This window comes from Sinohyriopsis cumingii, chromosome 11 (assembly GCF_028554795.1).
Source record: "Sinohyriopsis cumingii isolate HCF-2022 chromosome 11, ASM2855479v2, whole genome shotgun sequence".
In the NCBI taxonomy this organism is placed as follows: Eukaryota; Metazoa; Mollusca; class Bivalvia; order Unionida; family Unionidae; genus Sinohyriopsis; species Sinohyriopsis cumingii.
The window spans coordinates 49,669,183-49,687,535 of NC_142971.1; the positions used below are offsets into that span (position 1 = coordinate 49,669,183).

At 34.4% G+C, this 18,353-nt stretch overlaps 1 protein-coding gene across 11 annotated transcripts in view; it reads left to right on the forward strand.

Annotated features, from left to right (window-relative positions):
- Positions 1 to 18,353, forward strand: part of LOC149788420 (IQ motif and SEC7 domain-containing protein 1-like) — a 237,157-nt gene that overhangs the window by 196,002 nt on the left and 22,802 nt on the right. For all 11 annotated transcript variants that reach the window (XM_089974390.1, XM_089974397.1, XM_089974393.1 and 8 more), the window contains 5 exons: positions 1,063 to 1,095; positions 3,226 to 3,400; positions 10,007 to 10,146; positions 11,944 to 12,069; positions 15,810 to 15,909. In XM_089974390.1, coding sequence (XP_089830516.1) covers positions 1,063 to 1,095; positions 3,226 to 3,400; positions 10,007 to 10,146; positions 11,944 to 12,069; positions 15,810 to 15,909 — 574 coding nt within the window. The remainder of the gene's footprint in view (positions 1 to 1,062; positions 1,096 to 3,225; positions 3,401 to 10,006; positions 10,147 to 11,943; positions 12,070 to 15,809; positions 15,910 to 18,353) is intronic.

Sequence of the window (18,353 nt, forward strand, 5' to 3'; positions counted from 1 at the left end):
TTGGATTAGGTGGTGCCACCCTTTAATTCTGTCAACGAAGTCACTCGTAATTCCATTCTGTAGATCAGGAATGCTTCAAAAGTAGTTAACGTGATACATTTAAAAAATTCTGTTAGTTACTATTCTAATAGCAACATTTGAATTTGGTGCTCAAATTGATTCGAGGCAGAATGAAGTGAGTCAAACCTGCTTTTTATAAGCGGATCTGAGAGGAAAAAGTGTACATTAGATAAAAAGAAGACTTGGGTGACTATTGGTGATGGCTAGGGCACCAGAATACTTTGAAGCACATATTTGTGCAGAAGACAATCTGACATAGCATGGTGTTGACTTATTATGTTTACAATGGTGGTTTCATCAAATCTTGTGCTCCAGCTTTCATCAGAAATCGGTTGACTCATGGATGTCACCAGTCAAGATCAGATTAATTCATACATGTGAAAAATGGCAGGGTTTCTTAGTTCAAGCGAGAAATTACATGGTTCATAATGTGATGAGACATTGATGTTAGGACCAATATATTTCAAGATTTAGTATTAAATGATCTGGCATATATGACTTTTTGCGTGTAATGGTGGCATTGGGGCTTTAAGATTGGCTTCAAGCCATGGTATATGATTGATATTGGTTAATGGATATCCATAATGTTCATAGACTTTTAATTCTACCTTTATCGAGTAGGGATGATGTGAGAAAACATGGGGACAGGATGACCTCTTGGCAGGTTCTAACTTTCATAATATCTGTTATTGTCTGTACCATAATAATTAGCTTATGTAACATGACTTGTAATCTGTATGGTTATAAAAGTACAAAGCTTTATGAACCAGATTTAATACAGAATCATTATGACTGCTTGCATAAAAATAATGCCATTAACCAAGAATATGTATCACTGATATGTGTTTTTGAAAATATTCCTGCATCACAGAATGTTTTCCATTTCCAAATACACATGTTCCCATAATAGATTGTTTGTACAGTAACAGTTAATAAGGTGTCCCATATTAAATGGTTAACGTTTGGGTTTGTCTAAGGATTATTGTGTTTGTGTTGTTTCAGGGAGAGGCCCAGAAGATTGAGAGACTTATGGATGTAAGTACAGATTTAGCTAGCTAGTCCAAGCTTTATCTCAGAAATTGATATAGGGGTTATTTTTTATATTGCTTGGAATAGATGCAGTGTCAAAATTGCACAAAATGCAACTTGCCTTCACATTTCATTTAAAGTTATGTGCAGTTATGATGAAATTTTACTTGCCCAGCTCAGTAATTAATTTGTTGTTCTTCATCATCCAGACAACTTTTTTTATGGCCCTGATTGATTCAGGGCAGTTTAACAGATCCTATCTGTTCTGGTTGGCACAAAGAATTTTAGACAACAGCACAGATGCCATGCACAGTGATGTATTAGGCAATTCATGTATTCTGTTGAGGTTTATATCCTTGAATATTTGCATGAATTTTGTATTCTAAATAAATATAGGAGCTATGTATAAGTAGGTGTTTGGTACAACTTATTTAAATTTTTCATGAAAAATATATTGTGTGAAGCCTTGTACAATCTTTTTTAGCCAGTCTCTTGTACAAATCTTGTATTTCAACCAGTCTGTTTGTGAAGCCTTGTACAAATCTTGTATTTCAGCCAGTCTGTGTGTGCGACATTGTACTGTCTATATTTCAGCCAGCCCATGTGTAAAAAACTTAAGTTTTGTATTTGGCCAATCTGCCTGTAAAACCTTAAGTTTTGTACTTAAACCATTTTGTGTGTGAATATTATACAATCTTATGTTTTGGCTATTTTGTGTGTGTGTGGCTTTACAAGGTTCTCAGGGATGCTGAAATTATTGTAAAAGTATGTGGTCTTTTCATTTTGGATGCATGAAAATTCCAGCAGTTGTGTCATCTGTATATAAGTTGGGGTTTTTTATCAGTGAAATTCTTTTTTATTAGTATACAAAGCAAGTAGCAATCATGTAGTGTGCTAGTTTTTAAATAGACTTCTGGTGCTTGTAATGCGATTAGGTGAAGCTGCATAGTTAAGAACTTGACACACAGATGAATTAGGACACACATTAATCTATTGTCAGGACCTAGTGATAATTTTGATCAAAAGACATGCATTAAGCACAGTTTTAATCCACAATATTATTAATCCTTATGAGATGATAGGAACACTTGAAATTTATCTTATTCCATATTTAGAAAAATAGGGTCAAGCTTCTGGGACTTAATTTGTTTATTGGATGAATGCAAGTTGCCAACATAAGTATTATAAATCAGCTGTTTTTTAGTGTCATGTACAGATATTCTTTAGTTTGTTTCTGGGTGTAACTTTATATAATTTCTTTGGTGCCAAGCGCAAGGCTACAGGTGAGCCAAATTTTCACAAGACAGGTAGACAGAAATGAATATATACCTCACTTTTGTGTTGATAAAGTTAACAGAATGCTAGATAGAGGTTCATGGAATGGATCATGCAGTCATACATCTGAAATGGAATTAAACTTAATAAATAAATTGATATAAAAAGAAAGTGTAATATCTGATTCCTTCTAGCTGCCCAAAATTAAAGAATGGGAAGGTAAAGTCATTGAGAATTGTTGTACTAGTGGCTGTAACATCATAAACGATTAAAACTATCAACTTCCTTACTTTTTGTTCTTTTACTAAAACACTAAATATTTCAAAATGAAGGAACACTAGCAATCTGATGACATCTATGTTGGTAACATAACAAAATACACATAATGTACTGCTCGGGGGAATGTATTGTTATTGGGAGTCCTAGTTTTAGAATTGGGATTGCAACTTTTTTTCTAGGAAAGAGTCCTCGTCTGCAACTTTCAAAATCCTATGGAGGACTGGTTTTATACTGTCCTGCATTTCAGCCATTTTATGTGTGTAGCCTTATACAGTCTTGTATTTATGTCATTTTGTTTGTGTAACCTTATACAGTCTTGTATTTATGTCATTTTGTTTGTGTAACCTTATACAGTCTTGTATTTATGTCATTTTGTTTGTGTAACCTTATACAGTTTTGTATTTATGTCATTTTGTTTGTGTAACCTTATACAGTCTTGTATTTCTGCTATTTCATGTGTGTGGCCTTGTACAGTTTTGTATTTCAGCCATGTTGTGTGTTAAGCTTCATACAATCTTACATCATCCATGTGTCAGGCTAGTAAACTAAGAACTAAATGATATTTTGGTATTAATTTTAAAGGCCTTTGCGGAGAGGTACGTTGAGTCTAATCCAGATCAGGTGAAGAATTTCAAGAACCCAGCAACAGTCTTCCTGCTCGCCTTTGCCATCATAATGTTAAACACGGACCTGCACAATGCCAGCATCAAACCAGAGCGCAAGATGAAACTGGAGGATTTTATTAAAAATTTACGAGGTTAGAATGCTTTAAAATAGTTTTGGAGTCTGCCTGGTTCTTCTTTGCGTCTTTGTAAATGAGAATATCTGGATTTCATTAGCCCTGCTGGGCATTGATCAAAGAGCTAATGAGATGGTTTGTTGTCTGTTATCTGATGTCCATCCATCCATTAGCACAAGTTTGCTACCAGTACCCATGCAAATGATTTCCATGTTCTAGTTGGACCTAGATGTAAATGATGTTGATCAGACATACAGTATTGCCACCACAGTGACCATCTTGAAAATCTTGTTATTGTTATCCCCCATGAATGAATGGTCACATAAACATGGGATTTTAACTAAAAGACTTGTTATCATGTCTACTGGTCCTAAAAAAAAGTCATGCCAATCTGACATCCAATATGGCCATCTTATAAATATTTTTAATGCTACTCCATTATGGCCAGTATAGGGCCATTTTGAAAATCTTGTTGTTGCTGCTGCTCCTGAATGGATGGTCATATCAACATGTGCATTTTACTAAATGACTTCTTATGATGTCTGGTTTGTTTTAATTGAAAATGGTGATGTACAAACATCAAATTTGACTGCCACAATAGCCATCTTGAAAATCTTATCACTGCTCCTAAATAAATTGTCATGTCAACTGGAGGTTTTCACTTAAATGCTTATTATATTTTGATGGTAGTAAATAAAAATGGTGCCATCTTGAAAATTTCATTATTGTTACTTCTTCAAAAGAGTCACAAAACATGAGGTTTCCACTAGGAGACGTCTTACAAGGTCTTGTTGATCATAAATGATGTTTTGTTGTTCCCAAATAAAATGAGTCCAATCTGACATCCACTGTAGTTAATTTGAAAATCTTATTGGTCTGAACTGCACACAGACAGGTGAACCTTTGCAAAAAATAGGATAAGGTGGGCATTTGGAATAAAGAGTGAAAATGATGGGTCCATTAAGGAAAAAAAAGAGAAAAGAACTCCAACTTTTACCCTTATGCTCATGCGCAAGCAAAATAACCAATGGAAAATGATGTTTCTAATACAACTAGGCATTAGTCTCATGGAAAATCTGTTGAAAGCCAATGTATTATGATGTATTCAGAAATAGCCCCCCCAAATGTCTTTCCTACGCGTATTTCAGGCGAAAACAACAAAAACCTCTGGGGCCAAATGAGTTAAACACTCAAGAGTTAAAAGGAAGAAACAGTCTTATCTGAGTTCCTGGAAGTTCTTTTCAGTCATTAGATCATGAGTCCATTCATGGGACTCTTGTTTTTGGAGATGAAAGCAGATAAAACCATTTCCTTCTTAAAAGGTAATTAATAAAGACTTGGATACTTTATTTTTCCTATAATTATATGGTTCTTACACAGATTCTTTTGTCTAACCAAACCAAGATTGATGGTAAGTTAGTGGTCTTAATGCATATTCCCAGGAGTGTTCAATACACAAGGAAGAAGAATGAGGATATTGTGTTCTGTGGTGATATTTCACAACATTTCAAACTTTTCCACATAATCTTAAACACATAAAATATTTAAGAACATTATTTTCTTTCCTGCATGGCATTGGCCATTTCACAATTATATACACCATATATACTCGCTTACAAGTCAAGTCAGGTTGCAAACAACAAAGATCCTGATCTGCTGGATCATAATGTGCCTGTCAGTCAGGGTCTATCTATGTTTGTTCTGCAGATTATTCCTAACAAATTGCACAGAGCCAGATCTGCCAGCGCATTATGCGATGGCAGATCTGGGTCTGTGCAGTTTGCAGTCGGACTCCTCATATAAGCAAGTATATACAATAAATATAACTGTTCTTGATTCCTTTATTGGTATTTTTTCATCTCTTAGGCATAATTATTACTGGTCTGGCTTTAATCTTCCTGTCCTGGTATCTTGAAGGGAAAAAACCCACAGCATCATAGTTTGACATTTATATTAGGCCATATGGTTACTCAAGAAAATAGTTTGTAGGCTGTAAAATTTCATCCAGATTTTTTTCAGAACAAACATAGATGGTAAAATTGTAGTCATTGTTTGTTTATTGCAGCTGTTCCAACAGTCCTGAATACTTGCATGTTCCTGTTGATAATTGGCATGCTTTTACTGCAAATGACATGTAAATATAAAACACATGTGATCTTCATGTATTATTGTATGTACAAAATATTATTCATCACAGCTTGTCTTCTTGGTTGCTGAAAACAGAATTTCACAGAACATTTGTTGATAGAAAATATGAGTAGCATTTTAGGAGACTTTTGCCTTCATACCATCAGTAATTCCTGCTATGCAGGCATGAAAGGGCATTGCTCCCAACTTCCTTCAGTACCTTTCCCTCTGTCCTCAATTCCCTTCTAGTCCACTGTCTTCCTCACCAGGTCAGTAAAACATCTCAAATCTGTGTTGTTTTTCACGTACTCCATTTATTTTTATGTTTATTTAATATAGGATAGACAAATGAATGTGCTTTAAATGTATATTGAATGCACTTTAAACATATGAATGATCTTTGCTTCTACTTCCAAAATTATTAATTTCTAAATTTCATTGTTTACATCAAGTGTATTTTAACATCCCTCCCAGCATTTTTTTTTTTGGGCAATCAGTTCCCATATCCATGAACAATCCCTTTGTCTAAAATTGCCCCCACCCACTCCCTTCTGTTATAAATTCCTACCTAGAACAAGGCATGACACACTCCCTGCTGCACTGTTGCCATGTAAAAAATAAAAAGTCTTTAATGGAGCTGGTGAACTGATGAGATGGAAAGTCTTTCTAATCTCCATTTTATGCACAGGAAAAACTGCATGAGAAGCCCTCACAGCTTTCCCTCCATTTCAATAAGACATGGTTGGACAGGTTGTCAGATAGCAGCCCTCACAGCTTTCCCTCCATTTCAATAAGGCATGGTTTGACAGGATGTCAGATATCAGTTCCTATTCACTGTCATTGATTCAGATTAATGTGCCAATGAACTCTAAATTATTTGATAATTAGATTTTACAAGATAGAGAAGCTGCAAATGAATATTGATGATGGTAAGACTCTCTGTTTGCTGACTGCTTTTTACACCCAGTCTTTGTGAATGGCATTAGGTGAAGAAAATCAAGATTTGGCACATTTTTAAAAGTTCAAAAGCTGACAAATATTTAAAGCTCCCATCATCAATACCATTACATTGTTAATGGACCCATGATGCAAAGTATTTATGCTTTTGAACTCCAGAAATATAGTGTTTAAAAGGATTGTTCACATTTTTAATTACTAGTTGAATATATATATATATATATATATATATATATATATTATGTGTGTGTGTGTGTGTGTGTGTGTGTGTGTATCTATCTGGTATAAACAGTATCTGTAAGTTTATCAGAATGAAGTTCACCAACATGTTAATAAATAAATACATTGGCATATTAAGGATTGAGCAATAATCAAATAGACTTATATTAAGCAGCCCCTCCATAACAATAAACTGTACACAGATTGTCAGTCAAAAATGACTTAATTAATTTGGGAAAATTTTTAGTTGCGTTCACAAATATTGTATACTCTGTATTCTTGCTTATAGTCCAGTTTAATAGCACCAGTGCATTACCCTTCAATTTTGTATACCTATTATTTTTTTGTACTATAAAACCACATCCATTTGATGTGACTATATTGTGCTATTAAACCTCATCCATTTGATGTGAATATATCCTTCCACAGAGTCCACGGTCCACTCTTGCACCTCAGATGCTCATGTGCAGAATTCATCTTTTTCAAGGCCACTGTGTTAATGGATGTGTCATTGATTATGACCCGAGAAAAATTGCTGGTTGTAAGTGCTTTACAGCGTTGCAGTCTCCCTTCAACAGTGTTATATTTTGGCATTACATTTAACTTTTCCATGTTTATTTTAAGTGCCGGTAATCTCATCCCCCGAAAACTTTTTAGAATTTAGTTCCTTAAGTGACCACTTAGGTTACTATGCTGTATCCCACCCCATACAAGTTAAGGTACCCTCATTATTATCACTAACAATGGTTACCAGTAAGTCTTTTGTGTTAAGAAATAACAGCAGAGGCCCTAATTTCACGTAGTAGAAATTAAATATTCCTTTCATTAAATAATTGCTAAACACCTTTTGTATTTTTTCATCTTGTATATTGATAATTATTCTCATGATTTGCAATACATTGTTATTGTTTTTGGAGTGGTTTGTGGTTGTTATTGTTTTTGGGGGTGGTTTGTAGTTGTTCCACAATGAAAGCTTAACAATTCAACATCGTACAAAGAGAGTATTTCTTTGAGATTTTCTTTATATACTGGCTTATAAGTCCAGTCAAACTGCAAACAACAAAGATTCAGATCTGCCATAGCATAATGTGCCTGTCAATCAGGGTCTGTTTTGTTTGTTCTACTGATTACTCCTAATAAACTGCACAGACCCAGATCTGCAGCACATTATGCAATGGCAATGGCAGATCTGGGTCTGTGCAGTGTGCAGTTGGTCTAGTCTTATAAGCACATATTTAGTGTAATACCTAATATTTGTGGGAAGTGACGTCATTAAGAGAAGTAGTGTTCATTAGAAATGGTGGATGATTTACCGGTTCTGACTTGCTACATATAACCATAGAGGCTGGGCATTTTTGTGTTGAAATCGATGAGCCATTGATCAGCCCGTACTGGTAATTGGATTTCTTGTAGGTCTTCATTCAAAATGCATGCTGCCAGGACTTGCTGCCATGTTTTCACTATAAATGATAACAAATGTATTGACAGAAAATATTTTCTTTTTACTGACTAAATATTAGTAACCGTGCCATTGATATATATTGAAAATAAAAGCATCCTAAGTATAGAAACTTGAGGAAACCCAACCTCATTTATAACCACACTTGTCATCTTGTGTTAGGTTGTGTTGGACAAGCCCAACATAAATGTCCAAATTTAAAATATGGGGTGTCAAGGGTCAGAGGAAACTCCAACTAGGTTGTGTGGAAACCAGCCCAGTAATTTAGTGCCAGTTCCAATTTTACTTTTCTTGTAGATAAGTACATATGCCGCACCTTATCAAAGGCTTTACTAATGTCACAAAAAAACATTGACTATAGATATACCTTTAAAACCATGAGATACTGTATTGGGAATGGTAAGGTCAAACTGACCATAAGCATCCATGTAATAATTTGGACAAGTGGACTTGATTAAATATACCATGAGCTACCTTATACTTTTAGATTGCTCTTACTTACACAACTGACACACAAGTCTTGGGGTATTTATACTTAGATAAACAAGAAAATATTGGGAAGAATGGTTTCCTCTTTGTCAGAGAATCCTTTCCTTTAGTGATTGACAGAAGCCTTATCAAGGGAACAAGTTTCATTTGCTGATTTAGGGGTGCAGCTGTTGTCATTTCCACCAGGTATCACATCATGATTTCGTCTAATACTCAAATAACCAGACTGTGACAGGTGCAAACAAGCCACTCTGGCAGAATCTGTTTGTTAGATTCAAGAAAATGAGTTTCCCCATTTAGTTGAAAAAGTTAACTTTTTGACAAATACTTATTATTACTAGGCCTTGAGTGCATTTTGTTGATCTCTACATAGGCTATCGACCCAATTAGTATTACACTCAACTTGATGTTTCTAACATCAGCCTCCAATATGATAGGGTAATTTGGTCCTTCAAAAAAAAAAGAAGGACAGTTTTAGAAAGTCTTCTGTTCTTTAGCAGAAGAATTTGGATGCCAGAGGGCTGGCATTTTGTGAGATAGTCAGATATTGAAGCACCAGCTGGCTAAAAAGTCTCCAAAGTCACATTCTTGATGTGGTAGTAGTAGGGGTACAAAGATTAGTATTTGAGCAGCAGCCAGCAGATCTAAAAGAAGCTGCAAACAGAGAAATTGAAGCACAAATTACAGCCAGCTCATGGAGGTGTTTGAAAAGGAAAAAAAAACACATGTAAGGAAAAAAAGATAAGATTGAACAATGAGCCCAAAATGTCAGTCGTGACAAAAAGGAAAGCAAAAGAAATCTTCATCAAAACATATAGTTGATGTATTTTGGTGTTTATTTTACAGATTTATTTAAAAAGAGGAAATGTATAATACAATAGTTGATGCAAAAATTCACAAATTACTGTGACTGAATTACTTTGTGAACACTGACATGCACATGAAATAACTGTAGCACTAATATTATTGGAGAAGAATTTGATGTGAAAATGAATATTGTGTAATTCTTCAAGTAAAGTTGATAATTCTTCAAGTAAAGTTGAAAATGTTGGTAAGTTTGTTAAATTTTCAAATTATATATATATATATATATATATATATATATATATATATATATATATATATATATATATATATATATATATATATATATATATATATATATAATAAGGTCCACCATAAGCAGTTTTTTATTATTGTAAAATACATTTTTGGACCCCTGGATCAGGGGCACTGCCCTTCATGACCCTGTTGGGGGAGGACCCCCAAACCAGATTTTTAATTTTTTTATGGGGGACCAGATTGAGGTCTGTTCACTACAGGTCACTTGCAGAATCATAACTTTGACAAATGCAACATCATTTCATTGACAGGTATTGATGAAGGAGATGAGCTAGACCGTGACCTGCTGTCTGGTATCTATGAAAGAATCAAGGCCCAAGAATTTCGCCCTGGTGTGGACCATGTAACACAAGTCATGAAAGTAGAACAGACCATTGTGGGAAAGAAGCCAGTAAGACATAACTTTACCATTTATACTTGGGTATGAGTCCCACTGCAAACTCTACAGACCCAGATTGACCATTGCATAATATGCTGGCAGATCTGGGTCTTTGCAATTGTTCAGAGTATTCAATATAACAAACAACATAGACTCTGATCTGCAGATGCATTATGCTAAGGCAGAGCTGAATCTTTGTTGTTTGCAGTTTGACTCAATTTATAAGCCTGTATATACGGTAACTTCTTAAAACTTAGTTGACTTATTGTTTTTTTATTTTGTAATTGTGTAATTTATGGAATATGTTCTGTGGAATATGTTCTAACTGCACAGTTGGTTGTATTGTCATGGTTGAAATCAAATAAGTTTAGATCAGACCTACAAATAAATAATTTATTATCACCTGGTAAAATGTTCTCATTCTTACTCTATAGTGTAAATGCTTCTTAGTAAAATGGTAATACTAGTTTTTTCCTCCTTCTCTGTTTTGCTGCTCCAACAGAAGTATTTGTTTCAACTGAGAATTACTTAACCAGAAACAAGGCCTTGTTCATGTGCAAAAATAAATATCATTGAAACAAAGATGGTGACCACCAATGAGATATAAAAGTAAAGCCATGGTAACAAAACTGTGCATCTTTAGTCAGTCAGTAATTGCTTGCTGCTGCTCAGGAGGTGGCACGTCTGATTCAATTTTTATCAGTCCAGGAATATGGGCTTTTATTGTATATTAATTAGGTGATCTTCGACTGAGCTTTGTCACCACTCTGGAAACCATTTTTCTGGTTCGATTTTGATGAAACTAGTGATGCATGTATAGACTGTATTTTCAAAATCATGGATAAGTCGGACAGTGAGATTCACTATATTAATGAGGTTATCATCCATCTAACTGAGCATGCTTATCCAGCTTGATATGAGGCTTATGTCATCTGATGTCCAATGAACTTTATTATGAGGGCAAGATATGTATATTAATGAGTTGATCTCGCTTCTGATTGGTTGAAGCAGTTACCAATCTGTTGGCCATCTTTTTACACCAGTTTTGATCAAACTTGGTAAATAGGTCTACATCGTCAAGATTTTAGATGAGTGTAATTATGAGTGAGAATCACTTATAATTAATGAGGAGGTTTTGCATCTGTTTGACTAAGCTTGTCAGATCCGTTGGCTCCAGTTCTGGTCTCAATTTTCAGGTATCCAAGGCACAAAAGGAGCTCTTCAAAAAGAGTTTTCAGTTTTTCAAGCGCTTGTGTTTGGAATAAAATTCCACATGATATTAAATTAGTTCCAAGTGTCACTTCCTTCCACAGTATATGTATTAGATAAACAAAATCCAATTTTTTTTAAAAAATGGTGTCCTTTTTAAAGTAGAAGATACCCCACCCACCGACTGTTTTTCATTTCATTTTTGCGGCAGTGTAGCATTTATTTTGTGTGTTTGTGTGTGTGTAAACATTATTATTAGCTGGTGTTAGGTATGTACATACTAGAGGGTATTAAAGTAGATTACTTCTCATGTGTAACTAATAGAGTCAGAAAATAAAGTTATTATGTGGTCTTGCATCTCATTGTCTGAGCTTGTTACCATTCTGGACACTAGACACTTTTTTCTGATTATAATAAAACATGGTAGATGGGTTTATATTGTTAAGTTCTTGGATGTATTATGAATGAAACCTATGCATATTAATTGTATGCCTCTATTTTTTAAAGACTGTTTATCATAATATAGTACAAATGTAATATATAGGTTGGGAGATAATTTACATAGATTGTGCCTACAAGTATTATGTTTGCTCTTTGCAGCAACTTGCCCTGCCCCACCGCCGACTGGTGTGTTACTGTCGCCTGTATGAGGTCCATGACTCTAACAAGAAGGAAAAGATTGGTCTGCATCAGAGAGAGGTCTTCCTCTTTAATGATTTGCTACTGGTGAGTAATCAGATAGTCATGCTGAATTATAATTTTAATTATTGTAAACCACAATATTGTGCTAGTATTCAAAAATTATTTGCCAGCCTTCACTTCACCTTAGTACAAGAGAGCTTGTGCCATATTCCGGTTGTCATGGTTATCATCAGTGCCGTAGTTTTGTGTGATTAACAAATGCCTGTTCTGCAATCAAACTTAATATTGCTTGCATCCAGGACACTACACTTTTGTACTAAAATTAGATCATTGTGACCTATATGTACCACCCCAATGCCAGGAAAAGTTTCCATTTTATAGGATCTTATCATGGAGACACATGACGTGTATGCCTACCCCACCCATTTTTAAGTTCATTTCAGTTTTAATGGCATTTATAGACTGTTCGTTAAAATATCAATGATTTGAAAGGACTATCAATTTGGAATGAACTAATCGGTTGCAACGAATTACATTTTTTCCATTTCATAAACTGTTTTACTGTATCTGACACCAAAAGCAAATCTGATTGGGTGCTGCAATACATTATTTTTTTTTAAAGAGACACTTTGTGAAGAAGCAAACAGCGACAAGTCAGATATCTTAAGCAAAATATAATTTTCAGTGCCCAAGGGATAATGGAGTTCTATTTTTTGCTTTAGCTCACCAAATGCTTGTTTTTCTTACTGTAAATATCAATTATGTTGGCATGCATGATAAGCATTGCATGGCATAATGGAAAATCTTGTATTTTCACATGAAGTATAAGAATATATTTTTTACATGTGAAAATATAGGAGTTATAAAAATAACCAATTATTATTTCTATTTCACTCTAAAGTATGTAATAAATTTAATTATTTTGTGACAGTTTTGTTTATCATTAATAAAATGCTTATCCATGTTTTATCTCCTTCATGAACCATTGTATCTATCATGAAATAGAGAGTTTTGTGTCATTTTAATCAAAGTGTTCCTTGTTTAGCAGCAGTAAATCAAAGTGTTAGATGTTTTACATCAACACCAGCAAATCAGAGTGTTACATGGTTTACATCAACACCAGCAAATCAGAGTGTTACATGTTTTACATACAAAGCAGCAAATCGGTGTTACATGTTTTACATACAAAGCAGCAAATCAGAGTGTTCCATGTTTTACATACAAAGCAGCAAATCAGAGTATTCCATGTTTTACATACAAAGCAGCAAATCAGAGTGTTCCATGTTTTACATACAAAGCAGCAAATCAGAGTGTTCCATGTTTTAGATCACATTAGCAAATCAGAGTGTTACATGTTTTACATAGACACCAGGAAATCAATGTCTTATATGTTTTAGATCACATTAGCAAATCACTGTGTTACATGTTTTACATCCAAAGCAGCAAATCATAGTGTTACGTTTTACATTGAAACCAGCAAATCAGTGTTTTAGATGTTTTAGATCACATCGGCAAATTAGTGTTGCATGTTTTACATCGACACCAGCAAATCAAAGTGTTAGATGATTTAGATCACATCAGCAAATCAAAGTGTTAGATGATTTAGATCACATCAGCAAATCAGAGTATTACATGTTTTGCGTCTACAGCAGCAAATCAATGTTATATGTTTTACATTCATACCAGCAGATCAAAGTGTTAATGCGCTACATTTAGACATGTTGGCCAAATTGTTACATGTACTAGCATTTTAAGACAAGTAAGCCAAAATGTTGCATGTAATTGTGCATTGAGACAAGTAGGCCTTTGTATTGCATGTACCATTACATTGAGACAAGTACATGTGATGTTAATTTTTTTGCCATAGATGCATTCCTGAGGTTGTGGTTTAAATCGAAAGTAATTGTGCACCGTAATGTAATGATAATGAGATGTGCATACATGCACATTTGTGAGCTTCATGTTAGTCACAGTATAGGGCACAATCACATGTTAGTCACAGTATAGGGCTCAAGCACATGTTAGTCACAGTATAGGGCTCAAGCATGTTAGTCACAGTATAGGGCTCAAGCACATGTTAGTCACAGTATAGGGCACAAGCACATGTTAGTCACAGTATAGGGCTCAAGCACATGTTAGTCACATTATAGGGCTCAAGCACGTTAGTCACAGTATAGGGCTCAAGCACGTTAGTCACAGTATAGGGCTCAAGCACATGTTAGTCACATTAAAGGGCACAAGCACATGTTAGTCACAGTATAGGGCTCGAGCACATGTTAGTCACAGTATAGGGCACAAGGACATGTTAGTCACAGTATAGGGCTCAAGCACATGTTAGTCACAGTATTTATTTTCGTCAGTCGGTTGAATTTGTTATGTGTTTTGTTTCAATATTGGAGTCAGAAACCTTAGGTGCGCAGAAATACCAGACAGCATTGTATAAGTATAGTGAGAAAAGTAGACCAAGATGTTACATATGCTAGTACATTGAGACAGACTGACCAAAGTATTGCAAGTACAAGTACATTTAGATAAGTAGGTCAAAATGTTTCATGTAATTGTACAAGGAGACAGTTAGACCAAAGTGTGAATTTACTAGTACATTGTTACTAGTACATTGTTAAATGTATTAGTACATTACACAAGTAGACCAATATGTTAAATTTGTCACATTCAGGTCCATTGCTGTTACATTTATTCTGGGCATTCTGTTAATTTTTGCCAATGTTATCTAACATTGAAAACAACAGCAACAACTGTTGCTTGCATATCAACAATACAAATAACAGTTATATGTGCCCCAGACTCCTCTAAAAGGCCCCATCCAGAAGAACAGCTGCAGCAACAGTAATCAGTTTCATGACAAACATGTAAATGATCTGCTTGGCATTGTGTGAAACTTAATCTGAAACCTATCCTGTAAGGAAAGGAAAACAAGCAAAACAATACATGTTTCCTGTTTGTCAGATTAGGTTATTTACATGGACTCATTGTTTAAAGTAAATTATTCTCAGCAGTTGATTAAAAGCCATGTAGATGCATGTTTAGTAATAATGCTGATTTATTCTAAAGGAAATTTTGTTGTCAGATGTTACATTGTCAGCATGTCACATCAGAAGAAAATGTACCACTACATACAGTTAAAATTCAGTCTCCACTGAAAGCCCTGAAACAAGCCTGAACTTTGTATTGTTTGTATTTATATTGATTGTTTCTCAGTCTCAACCAGTCATAATGCAACAGCTCTTTGTATGTATATAATTTAGTGCACTAACAATATGCTTTCCAATATAACATTGTCACTGCTTCTTTCTCCATGAAACTGGTTTCATATTTTTGAACCGAGTAAAGTAAATAGCTTTTTATTGCTTTTGATTATAAACTATTAATCCCCTCCTCCCCTGTTGACAATTTTTAAAATTTTTTTTCATCTATAAGCATCTCTCTCTCTCTCATTTACTTTGCAGTTCATAAGGTTGTTATGCAGAACTAGCAGTTTTCTGTGGAATTCACAAAAGAAACATGTCTCATCTGTGTACTGTAAAACATTTATCAACATTCATCATTCAGATATCAAAACAAAGACAAATGGAAGTGCTATAAACCAAACAAAAAATATACATATTTCTTTTAATTTTAAAAAGGTTAATTCTGGAGAACAACATTTCATTATATTTTGAACCCTGTGCAGAAGCATGAAACACCTATAAACAATAGTTTTGTGAAGTTTATAGATTTATGATATCAAATCTGTATAGATAGAAACTATGGTCATTATTTGCTCAGAATATTTCATATTGATGCTTATATGTTTATTGTTTCAGGTAACAAAAATCTTCAGCAAGAAGAAGACAGGAATTACCTACTCCTTTAAGCAGTCCTTTTCACTGTGTGATATGTCGGTCGTTCCTTTTGAAACTTCTCGTGAGTACTAGAGGTGTTTCACGTCATCATACCAACATACATACCGTTACAGTTGCTTACAAGAAGAGTCCAGCTGCAAACTGAACTGACAGATCTAGGTTTATGCAGTTTGTTAGGAGTAATCAGTGGGACAAACAACATTAACCCTGACCTGTAGGCGCATTATACTATGGCAGATCTGAATCTTTGTTGTTTGCAGTTTGACTCAACTTATAGCCAAGTATATATGGTATCATAGTTGAATCTGGTACAAATTTAATGAACAATATTCAGACTGATCTCCAGGTTCTTAGAAAAGTTGGATGATCAAGCTTGCTGAACCAAATTTGGCAAGTTAAATTTTGCAGAGTTCTGTTACTGTCTTGACCTTCATTTTTTCTTGCAGAAACAACATCTCCTTGCAAGAGTAACCAGAACAAGTACCATATATACTCGTGTATAAGCCGAATAATTTAGGAAAAAATAAAGGCCTGGAAGAAGGGCGGGGGGCGGAGTTGGCTTATCCGTGGGCCAGTGTCTAAACTTGACAGTTTTTATATCTTTTTGTTGACTACTGTAATGACAAAATCCTGGGACACCAAACAATTTTTTCCATGTCCTAAGACATAGGCATGTAAAAAAAGTAACTTTTGGTAACCCAAAAATTATTAAACTGTTAGAAAGTACTGTGATTGATTTTGTTATTATTTTGCATATGCGTATTTTATGATTTCTCCAACATGAAATTAAATAAAGGGAAATACAAACTTCATAATTCACGGGCCAGTTGAGTTTACCAGGGAGACCATGCTGAACTATAATGTACAGTACTTACACAGTGCATAGCGTTATTTAAATCATTATTTATTATAAACAGATTAGATGCAGATTGTGATTTATTCATTGTTTCGACCTCATTGCATTCTTCCAGATAACATTTCAGCTAGTCCTTAGTAGCTGTTTCATTTATGTTGAATCACATGGTCATGAGTTACTCATTTTCAATGAGATAAGCGATCCTACAAATTGAGGTAATATTTGTAAAAAGGTATGCCCGTTCAATTGTACAAGGGACACAACCATCATAATTTACATGTTCACAAAGAGTGGTAATAATAAAGGCTTAAATTCTCATATAGATCAACTAAGATCAACATCAATCAATTTTAGTTCTGTATTTTAGCTGAACAAACATAATAACTTTCCACACAGTGGAAAGCTTGATGTTTTGGCATCTCCTATGTTGATAGTCAGCAAATTTGTCTTTCGTTTTGCGACAGCGGTACGGGCCATTTAATCATTAGAACCCTCAAACTGGCTTGTGATAAGAGGGAATTTTGACCGGTAACTATACCAGTACATTGATGTGTAATTGCCTTTTATTCCATAATATTGGTATGATTACCGTAGTTTTGTATAATGGTGTGTAAGGCATACCTATGAACTTTTCAAAAGCCAAGATGGGAGACTGAATAAAAAATAATAAAGATTGGGACCTAAAATCTGGAGGTTTTTCATGGCATTTTAAAAGTATTGTTTTCACTAAATATTGATCGATTTTCCTGGTCCAAAAATGTGTGAAATTCGCAAAAAGACTCGCATTTTCTCCCAGTGACATGCCCTATTTTCCCCCAGGATATGCCCTTTTTTTATATTCTGGTTAGCTGTGGTCAAACTGCACAATAGCTAAAGATTAGTCTTAAATAAGCAAGAAAGCCAGCACGACTAATTAAAAGTTAATCCTTATCCATGCAGCTACATGTATTTGTGAAAATGTATTTTCATTCCTTCTTTTAATTTAACGATGGTAATTAACATTGCTATATATGGTATAAAAATACCAGGTGTTCACTCGTGTAAGTTTCTTTAGTGGGAATGGTGCTCTAGCATACGGAGTTACAGCATTGTAGTGATCATTCTTGGGATTGAAATTTATTTTGGACGATTTTATTGTTGTGGTTTTTTTGTTTGTTGTGGTTTATTTTTTATTTTTGTATTATTGTAGACGTAAAAAAAAATCATTAATTTGCATAAATAATGTTTAAACATAACATTTTATTTAGTGAAAAAGCGAATTCTTTATAGTAAAGTGATTATTTCGTCACAACAATAATTCACTGGTGTTACAGCAGAACATGTAGGACTTTTCTTGTTTAGAAGAAATGAAAATTGAAGATATAATGTAATAATCGGGAGTTCTCTGTAAAAACTGGAAGATATGAAATCAGGAGGTTGGCAAGGAATGACCCCAAAAATCAGATTTTTTTCTTCTTCCTCCTGGCGTGAAAGTTGACACGTATGATGTAAGGTCCCTTGCATCAAAGCAAACTGCAACTCTACTTTTATGGTATCAGCATAATTTTCGAAGCATTATTTCTGAAACTTTATTTTGGAGATATTAAAGTTTAACGCAATGGTGCCCAAGATTCGACTCCAAGGGATGTACTTAATTCAACATGTAATCA